The 9,744-nt window shown below is 52.2% G+C and overlaps 1 protein-coding gene across 3 annotated transcripts in view; it reads left to right on the plus strand.

Moving 5' to 3' along the window:
* The window catches only part of Mapkbp1 (mitogen-activated protein kinase binding protein 1), a 56,004-nt gene that overhangs the window by 43,523 nt on the left and 2,737 nt on the right, over positions 1–9,744 (plus strand). For 2 of the 3 annotated variants that reach the window (XM_026787709.1, XM_005364289.2), the window contains 21 exons: positions 124–313; positions 815–961; positions 1,175–1,350; positions 2,045–2,136; positions 2,698–2,823; positions 3,122–3,192; positions 3,329–3,450; positions 3,855–3,930; positions 4,012–4,123; positions 4,432–4,495; positions 4,662–4,796; positions 4,956–5,092; positions 5,277–5,332; positions 6,406–6,642; positions 6,820–6,986; positions 7,143–7,288; positions 7,385–7,576; positions 7,745–7,829; positions 8,049–8,332; positions 8,562–9,158; positions 9,550–9,635. In XM_026787709.1, coding sequence (XP_026643510.1) covers positions 124–313; positions 815–961; positions 1,175–1,350; positions 2,045–2,136; positions 2,698–2,823; positions 3,122–3,192; positions 3,329–3,450; positions 3,855–3,930; positions 4,012–4,123; positions 4,432–4,495; positions 4,662–4,796; positions 4,956–5,092; positions 5,277–5,332; positions 6,406–6,642; positions 6,820–6,986; positions 7,143–7,288; positions 7,385–7,576; positions 7,745–7,829; positions 8,049–8,332; positions 8,562–9,158; positions 9,550–9,635 — 3,298 coding nt within the window. The remainder of the gene's footprint in view (positions 1–123; positions 314–814; positions 962–1,174; positions 1,351–2,044; positions 2,137–2,697; positions 2,824–3,121; positions 3,193–3,328; positions 3,451–3,854; positions 3,931–4,011; positions 4,124–4,431; positions 4,496–4,661; positions 4,797–4,955; positions 5,093–5,276; positions 5,333–6,405; positions 6,643–6,819; positions 6,987–7,142; positions 7,289–7,384; positions 7,577–7,744; positions 7,830–8,048; positions 8,333–8,561; positions 9,159–9,549; positions 9,636–9,744) is intronic. The other variant, XM_026787710.1, reaches the window with a different exon arrangement.

Here is a 9,744-nt window from a genome sequence, read left to right on the forward strand (position 1 = left end):
GCTTGTGGGTGCTATCTCTAGGACTGCTTTTGTCTTCTCAAATCTACTTCCAGATCTGTAGGTTTGGGGACACTGTCCTGTGTTCCATCCCTTTCTTGTAACTCTCGGTTCTCTCTCCTACAGTCGCCTTTTCTCTGGAGGGGCCAATGCTAGGTACCCAGATACCATTGCCTTGACTTTTGATCCAACTAATCAGTGGCTATCGTGTGTGTACAACGACCACAGCATCTATGTTTGGGACGTGAGAGACCCCAAGAAAGTGGGCAAGGTGTATTCAGCTCTGTATCATTCCTCCTGTGTCTGGAGTGTGGAGGTATGTGGGATAGGTCTGCTGGAGTAGCATCGTGAGAATAGAGGACAGAGAGCACCAAGAACAGCTTTCGGGTTCAGTAGCTTCCCTGTCATGGACCCTGGGGCTAGAGTTTGAATGTCAGTGTCTATGCATATCAGCTTCTTCTTGTGTGCCTCTGCCTAGCCTGAGGTTTGCCTCACCCTGGGCTCAGGGATCTTGGATGAGTTACTGAACTTAACCAAGCCCCAGATTTCTTAACTGTAAAATGATGTACCCAATCCATGCAATTGTTGTAACAATGAAATGAAACAATGTAATGTAACTGAGATATTATGGCACATAGAGGGCGCTAGGTTCCAGGGCTTTTTCTCACTGTGTATGTTGTATACCTTGTCTCCTTACACGTCAGGTGTCTGGAGAAGTCTTAGTGTTCTGTCTTGGATTTCATTCCCATTTCCATCTCCTTGAATAGGCAAAACTGTCCCCCAAATGGAGCCTAACTCTTCCACTCTATCCCTTCAGGTCTACCCCGAGGTAAAGGACAGCAATCAGGCCTGTCTGCCCCCCAGTTCCTTTATTACCTGCTCCTCAGACAACACCATCCGCCTGTGGAACACAGAGAGCTCTGGAGTACATGGCTCTACCCTACACCGAAACATCCTCAGCAATGTGAGCCAGAGGCTTGGGCCCCTGTTTCGTATTCAGTGCCCTCCATGCCTACAGATTTTGACCTTGTTTTCAGGAACCAGCTTCCCCAATCTTGATCATTCAGTTTTTGTTTGGCTGGGCCCTGTGAGCCAAGGGCTGATCTTTACCCAGCAGTCCTTGGTATTGCAGCTGTCCTGCTGGGATTGCCTCACCCATGTCTTCCTCCCTCCCTAGGATCTCATTAAGATTATCTATGTGGACGGGAACACTCAGCCTCTGCTGGACACTGAGCTGCCTGGAGGAGACAAAGCTGATGGGTCCCTGATGGACCCCCGAGTAGGCATCCGTTCTGTGTGTATCAGCCCCAACGGACAACACCTGGCTTCAGGAGACCGCATGGGGACGCTTAGGTAATGTCAGTTCTGGGCTCGGTACTGGTTGTCTCCCATTGTGGCTGGGGTAGTTGGGTCCTCAAGGACAGTGCTTTAGGAGGGGTGTTTCCCCCCAAACACTCAGGAACAGAATATTTATTCCCCAAAAGGGAAAGAATGAGCTTACGGTGGGAAGCTCAGGAAAAGAAGTCTCAGCAAGTGGGCATGGTTAACAGCCATGTGCAGCATGAGGAAACCCATGGCACAGTGTTCTAAGAAGGACATGATTTTTTTTTTATGTTTCTGTGGTGTTCTTAAAAAAAAATGCATATAACTCAGGTCACTCATGAGTTAAATGAGGTACATACAACAGAGTAACTGTCAGTGTTCCTCAAAAATGTCAAGGTCATGAAAGTAAGGAAAGATGGAGAAACTATCACAGACTATAGGAAACTAAAGAGGAGTGATAATTAAATGCCATTTGGATTCTTGTAAGGACCATGGGAAAAATGGTGACACAGGAATGATATTTAATTAATCACAAATGCCCTGCCTCTTATAATGTGCTGTTGTTATACATATTAATTAAGAAAACTGGACAAGAGAAATATAGAACATTTGTACTATCTAAAATTTTCTTTAAGCTTTAAGGTATTTTTTTAAAGGTGGAGAAGGATGTAACAGAAGGAGGTCCCTCCCTTTGCAGCCTGACAGTGACTTCTCATCCTTGCAGGGTACATGAACTGCAGTCCCTGAGTGAGATGCTCAAGGTGGAAGCCCATGATTCTGAGATCCTGTGCCTGGAGTACTCTAAGCCAGACACAGGTAAGGTCTAGCTCTGGCACAGGGCACCTCCTGCCAATGCCATTTAGAACTGTCTTGGCTCCTGATTATCTTGAGTCCTGTAATCTTTTGGATCATTCTGTGTTTGTGGGACTTTAAGAGAAAAGAGTATGTCTTAGTCAGGGTTTCTGTTGCTGTGAAGTGACACCATGATCACGGCAACTCTTACAGTTCGGAGGTTCAGTCCATTATCATGGTGGGACATGGGGGCATGCAGGCAGACATGGTGCTGGAGAGGTAGCTGAGAGTTCTACATCTTGGCAGTAATAGGAAGTGGTCTGAGTGTCACACTAAGTGAAGCTTGAGCAAAAGCAACCTTACGGCCCAACCCCACAGAGACACACTTCCTCCAAGAAGGCCACACGTACTCCAACAAAGCCACACCTCCTAATTGGAGCCATTTTCTTTCAAACTAACTACCACAGGGTAGCCCTGTCCCTGTTCCATGGTTATACAGCTATGAGACGCCATCTCCTTGGGGCTCTTTACTGGGCATCATTAAGAGTCTGCTCATGTGAGCTGATGGGGTTCTTCCAACTCCAGGTTTGAAGCTGCTGGCGTCAGCAAGCCGGGACCGTCTGATCCATGTGCTGGATGCTGGGCGGGAGTACAGTCTACAGCAGACTCTGGACGAGCATTCATCCTCCATTACTGCCGTCAAGTTTGCAGGTGGGGCCTGGGAAACAGAGGCTGTACATCCCTCCACCTACCACCTTGTCTGCTGGTAGGGGCAGGGGAAGGTATTGGAAAGTACCTGGGAGTTGTGAGGCTAGGTGGGAAGACGGGTAGAATACAGAGTCTGAGTCAGACAGGCTGGGCTGAGGGTGAGGACATAGGGTTAGTGGAATACATTCTGTTTTAATTGGTTGGTCCACCACGTAGAGTAGCTAGATTGGGGGAAGTAAGGGAAGGCAGAAGAAAGGCTGCCTTCATATGATGGAAGCATCCACGTCCCTGTCCCCCATAGCTAGTGATGGGCAAGTGCGCATGATCAGCTGTGGTGCAGACAAGAGCATTTACTTCCGAACTGCACAGAAGGTAAGGCCACTGGGTGTCCCTGACAGGGCAGGGGTGGCAAGAGGGTCTCAGGTTACAAGAGGTGAAGGGAGTCAACGCAAGCTCTGTGACCTGGTGACGCATTGGGTGTGGCCTGCCCACGTCCTCCCTGCTGCAGTCTGGAGAAGGAGTACAGTTTACGCGAACACACCACGTGGTACGGAAGACAACCCTCTATGACATGGATGTGGAGCCCAGCTGGAAGTACACGGCCATCGGCTGCCAAGACCGAAATATTCGGTGGGCATTCCCTTTTCAGACTTTTTCAAAAACTCATTTTTAATTTATTTATTTTGTGTGGGGCGGCAGGGAAGGGTGTGCACATACCACAGTGAGTATGTGGACATCAGAGGACATGGGTCCTGAAGATCAAACTTAAGTCATCAGGCCTGGCCTTACCCACTGGGTCATTTTTCTGGCCTCCACTTCTCAGACTTTGGGGCCACATTCTTTCATGCAGCTCTGTCCCCATATTTGTCCTTTTGTCTGGGCCTTTGACCCTCTTTGAGGCAACAAAGTGCCATGCTTTACCTGAGAGAGTAGCCCTTGCGTGGTCAAGAGGGTCTCCCAGAACAGGAGGTGAACGCTAGGTCTGTGCCACCTGTGCTGTACCCCACCTAATGTGAGTGGTCCTTCCTCCACAGCATCTTTAACATCAGCAGCGGGAAGCAGAAAAAGCTGTTTAAAGGCTCTCAGGGTGAGGACGGCACTCTGATTAAGGTAAGGGCCAGGCTCCGGGAGAGAGAGGTACTGAATGAAGAGGGCGTGGCTTCCCCACTTTTTCCCTGTGTGTCTTCCCAGGTGCAGACAGACCCCTCAGGGATCTACATTGCCACCAGCTGTTCTGATAAGAACCTCTCCATTTTTGACTTCTCCTCAGGCGAGTGTGTGGCCACTATGTTTGGTCACTCAGGTAAGTGCAGCACTCACCTCCCCATCCAGAATTCTACTTTGTTCCCTTGTCTATTTGCCACCCTGTGACTGCCCATCTGCCCTGGGAGGAAACGGTTGACTAAAGCAATGGTAGGAAGCCCTGCTGGCAGAAGGGGACAGTGTGGTTGGTATTTTCCCCTTCCCATCCAGACTCTTAGAGCAAAGGCCCCTAAGTGTGGCTAGAGCCTGCCCTGCCCTGCAGTCAGTGCCCATCTTCACTGTAGAACAGGCAGGGATTTGGTTAGGCTTCCATGGCAGTTCAGAGACCATATTCTTTACTCTTCACAGAGATTGTCACTGGCATGAAATTTAGCAACGACTGCAAACATCTCATCTCTGTGTCAGGGGACAGGTGAGCTCATGATGTCTCTGGGAAGTGGGTCTAAATAGGGATAGTTCTTGGCGGAGCCTGACCTGGCAGTGGAGGGTGGCTTGGATCTCTTTACCAATTCATGGGAATTGGGGAAGACTGGCGTCGCTGCCTCCAGAGTTCTCACACATGCTGTGGCTCCCCCCAGCTGTATATTTGTCTGGCGCCTGAGCTCTGAGATGACCATCAGCATGAGGCAGCGCCTGGCTGAGTTGCGCCAGCGTCAGCGAGGGGCCAAGCAGCAAGGACCAACCTCTCCCCAAAGGGCTTCTGGACCCAAGCAGTAAGTGGCACAAAGACTGGCTCTGCCCATTGTCCACATCATTTGGTGTACTGTCCCTGTTCCTCCCCGCTTAGAACCTGGTATTGAGCAGCTCCTGTGTCTCCCTAGACCTTCTTTCTCATGCACGAGCCCTCTCCCATGTTCTGGTCTTGAACTCAGGCACCAGGCTCCAGTGGCTCCCCCTCCTGGACCAGCTCTTTCCTCAGACAGTGACAAGGAGGGGGAAGATGAGGGGACTGAAGAAGAAGAACTGCCAGCTCTACCCGTTCTTGGAAAGAGTACCAAGAAAGAGCCAGGTTTGTGGCAGTCAGGGATGAGGCAGATGGCACAGCTGGTGTAGTGGCTAGATGAGCCCCATCTGGACCACAGGCTAAGGAAACTGGGCCATCACAGTGATCACACGGGGAAGGGGATGCTGTGGGCTCCTGGTCCCAGAGGTGGGTAGGTGGGAAACACTTCTGACTGCCTGTTTCTGTCTAGCCTCTGTCTCGAGTCCAGCCTTGCTCCGAAGCCTGTCCCACTGGGAAATGAGTCGGGTAAGTGGCCATCTCTGAAATGTGCTTCCAAGGTCACTGGAAGTGAAGGGGTAGCCTCTTGAGTCCCTTGCGTCTCATGAGGCATTTGGGTATCAAATCTGCCCACATGTTCCAGTCTGTCTCCAAAGAAGGCCTTATGTCTAGTCTGGGATGAGGGCTGAGGGAGCACCAGTCTTCCTTCTTGTATCAGATGACTAGCTGTTCTAGAGCAAGTGTCTGCCTGGCTGGCCTGGAGCTCATTGAGATCCACAGGGCCTTTGCCTCTGAGTGCTAGGATTAAAGGTCTGCACCTCCACACTCTGCTTGAACAGAGCAAAGCAACAGTAACAGACACGCAGCATGTGCTGGGGAGTAGAAACGTGCTGAGTCACATGGTTGGGACGAAAGTCCAGGAAAGCAAGGGTCCAGCAAGTGGAAGACTAGGGACACTATAGTTCTGCAGACCCCAGTGAGGAGGTCAGTTCAGAACAGTCAGAGGGAAAGGCTACAAGATCGGTGGCTGTGACTGTTGCAGAGTGGCAGAGAGGGCGAGATCTTTTCAGCAAACCCTAAAGCAGCCCAGCCCTTGCATGTTCCAAGTTGGGATTTTGAGTCTAGCACTCCATTGGTGATGTAGAATCTGGTACTCTCTGGCCATGCCAGGCCTCAGTTCTTTGTTGTTGGTTTGTCCTTACTGCTGTGAAGAGATTCAGGGTTCTGATGGGTGTCTTCAGAGAACAGGATTATTTAGAACCCTAGCTCTAAATAAGACACCAGATAGAGGTAGAAACTAGAAGGGTTCCTATTTTAGATATCCTGTCTAGAATGCAGCTCAGAGCATGTACTCTAAAGACAGCCTGGCTTGCAGGCCACTTATTGTCCTCCATGAGCTTGGGCTAGTCACTGAAATCTGTGCTGTGGTTCCGTCCCTTCTAAGACCTGGGATAATGGTGTGGCCTTCTCTGTAGCCTTGCTGTAAAGATGAAATGAACTAGTAATGGAAGGTGCTGGGCATGCAGACTATATGTACATATATGTTTATTTATTGATAGTGTGATTCTAATTATTACTCCTTTTTCACCTACAATCACCAGGAGCAAGAGACCATGGAGTTCCTGGGCTCAACCCCTGTAGCCAACACAGGACCCAAAAGAAGAGGGCGCTGGGCTCAGCCAGGTGTGGAGCTGAGTGTTCGTTCCATGCTGGACTTGAGACAGCTGGAGACCTTGGCCCCAAGCCCTCGAGGCCCAAGCCAGGACTCACTGGCTGTGTCCCCATCTGGTTCTGGGAAGCATGGTCCGCAGGCCCCCGAGCTCTCATGTGCTGTCCAGGTGAGCTGGCTTTCTCCAGCCAGAGCCCAGCCTGGCTTCTGCTGCCTCTTCCCAGAGCTGGAGTACTCTGCTTCCTCAGAATTGGTGTTCACCAAATCCTTGCCAACACTGCCTCCTCCCAACAGTCTCTTCTCGCATCAGCAGCCCTCATAGGTACCCCTTTCTTTGTGTTTCCAGAAGGAAAAGACCCCTCGGCTTCAGGCTTCCCAGCCCTGCTCCTGCCCCCACATTATTCAGCTGTTGTCACAAGAAGAAGGCGTCTTTGCCCAAGATCTGGAGCCTTCACCCACTGAAGAGGGTATTGTCTACCCGGAGCCCAGTGACAGCCCCACCATGGATACCAGGCAAGGGTTGTGCCCTGGCCCGAGCACGTAAGGCCATGAAGCCCTCTGAGTTTTTTCAGTTAGGCAATGGTTGGCCTCCAGGCCCTAAGGGTTTGCCTGCCACCTCAGTGGACCCCGGCTTACTGTTTTTCCTTGTCTTTGCTGCCTTCCTGGCAGTGCGTTCCAGGTGCAGGCTCCAAGCAGAGGCTCCCTAGGAAGAGTCTACTCAGGCATCAGGGGCTCGGAAAAGCACAGTCCCGACAGTGCGTGCTCTGTGGGTTACAGCAGCAGCCGGCTCTCCAGTCCTGAGCACCCCAATGAAGGTAAGGTGTGAGGACGGGACGACTGACTGAAGCGGGGGCGGGGGCACCTGTGACAGATGGGTACAGTCGGATGCCTCTCCCCTCCCCCACATCCAGACTCTGAGAGCACAGAGCCCCTAAGTGTGGATGGCATCTCCTCAGACCTTGAAGAGCCAGCGGAGGGTGATGAAGAAGAAGAGGAGGGAGGCACTGACCTCTGTGGGTTACAAGAAGGCAGCCCTCATACGCCGGACCAGGAGCAGTTTCTAAAACAACACTTTGAGACTTTGGCCAATGGGTCTGCTCCAGGTGTGGTCAGTGGGCCATCCTTCAGTCAGTGGAGTCTGCCCGCCTCCCTTCCATGCCTACCTGAAAGGGAGGGTATGGAGGGCACTGCCTTAGGTTTCTAAGAAGAGGCAAGACCTGAGGCAAGAACTTAACTTCTGACTCAGTTCATGGTTTCTGTGCCTCCTGCAGGGGGTCCAGCACGGGTCCTAGAAAGGACAGAGTCTCGGAGCATCTCATCACGGTTTCTGCTGCAAGTGCAGACCTCCCCCCTCAGGTATACCCCACATGGTTCTGCTAGCCTGGGGCCTTCCGTCCTCTCCCTAAGGGTACAAAGTGCTCCTAGCTTTGGAACTAGTGGCTTCACCCAAACCCTGTCTTGCTTTGTGATTGTACTCTCCTGGTGCCTCTCTGTCTGTGAGAGCATCAGGCAATTTTAGAGGGAGGAAAACACTGAGCCTTCTCTGGACCCATTCTAAACCCTTTTTCCCTGTAGGGAACCATCTTTATCCTCCTCAAGCTTGGTCCTGATACCAAGATCTGACCAGGTGTCACAGGTATCTGATGACCAGCTGAAAGGCAGTGGTGCCACTCCCCCAGGAGCACCCCCAGAAATGGAACCCTCTTCTGGGAACTCCGGCCCCCAGCAGGTGGCTCCTGTGCTGTTACCACGACGGCGTAACAACCTGGATAACTCCTGGGCCCCCAAGAAAATGGCTCCAGCCCGCTCCTTAGCTGGACTCCAGAAAGCCCAGTCTGTGCACAGTCTCATACCACAGGGTAAGTAATCTGGTGTGCTCCGCTCCAGGCTGTGGGGAATACGGCCATGGATGTAGGCATGCTGGAGGAAGGAGGGCCCAGTGTGGCCCTGGTGTATCTCTGTGCTTGTCACTACATGTCCCTTGGAGTGGTCATGTTCAAGGGGAAAGTAGCAACTAGGGATTGAGCCCTAGCATTTGGCACACCTTCCCCACAACGTGACCTGCATCTGTCCCTGTCTTCTGTGCAGATGAGGTGCCTTCATCACGTCCACTGCTCTTCCGAGAGTTGGAGATCCAGGGTAGCTTAGGATCCCTGCCACAAGCTGATAGCTCCCCACCTCAGTCCCACTCCTGCCAGAACCCCACCACCAGTTCTGCAGCCAAGCTAGCTCGTAGCATTTCTGTTGGGGAGAACCCGGGCCTGGCAGCTGAACCTCAAGCTCCTGCACCAATGCGAACCTCACCACTCAACAAGCTAGCTCTGCCTAGCCGGGCTCATCTTGTCCTGGACATCCCCAAACCACTGCCTGACCGTCCTACCTTGACCACATTCTCACCTGTATCCAAGGGCCGAGTCCATAATGAAGCAGAACAATCCAGATCCCTGACGAGCCTAGGAAAGGCTCACACTACATTGGAAAGGCGGGCCTGTCTAGGGGAGGGTACCACTCCTAAACCTAGGACAGAGTACCAGACTCATCCTGGCCCCAACCACCCCTGTGCCCAGCAACTGCTGGTCAGCAACCTCCTCCAAGACCCTGAGAGCTTGCAGCCCCCATCCCCTGAGAAGACTCCTAACCCCATGGAATGCACCAGGCCAGGGGCAGCCCTGAGCCAGGACTCAGGTGTGCACAGCTCCCCAGTCTCATCTCTCATCCTATCTTCTTCCTGTCTCTGTTGGCCGCTTTCTGACTCCATCTCATGCGTGTGCATCCAGCCTTTGGCGTTCTCCGTCCTGTCTGTTCCTGTCTCGGTCTATAAGTCACACTCCTGGTGGTGTGACACTCCTGCCACCCTCCATGATCTCCCTATGATCCACTCAACCCTTTAATGTGTTCCGTATTCTGGGGCTGGCTTTTCCTCTAAGCTCTGTCTGTGTGGTGTCAGGAAAGGTGTTGGAAGAGAATGGGCAAATGGCAGGGCCTGTGGGCTGGCGGGGATTACAGCACTGCTCTGAGAGCCCCGAGTTGGGATGCCTGAACGAGCAGCTGGACCTCACTGGTGTTTGTCCTTCAGAACTGGCCTTGAGCCTGCAGCAATGTGAACAGCTTGTGGCCGAGCTCCAGGGGAATGTGCGCCAGGCAGTGCAGCTCTACCGCTTGGTGAGTACTGGGCAGCAAGCAGTGGGAAGACAGCCTGTCGGCAGCGCTCCGTGCTTTACTGCTGAGAGAACAGCATCAGGGTTCTCCTACACACGGGGGTGGAGGGGGT

Source organism: Microtus ochrogaster (assembly GCF_000317375.1).
Source record: "Microtus ochrogaster isolate Prairie Vole_2 chromosome 14 unlocalized genomic scaffold, MicOch1.0 chr14_random_1, whole genome shotgun sequence".
NCBI classification, from domain to species: Eukaryota; Metazoa; Chordata; class Mammalia; order Rodentia; family Cricetidae; genus Microtus; species Microtus ochrogaster.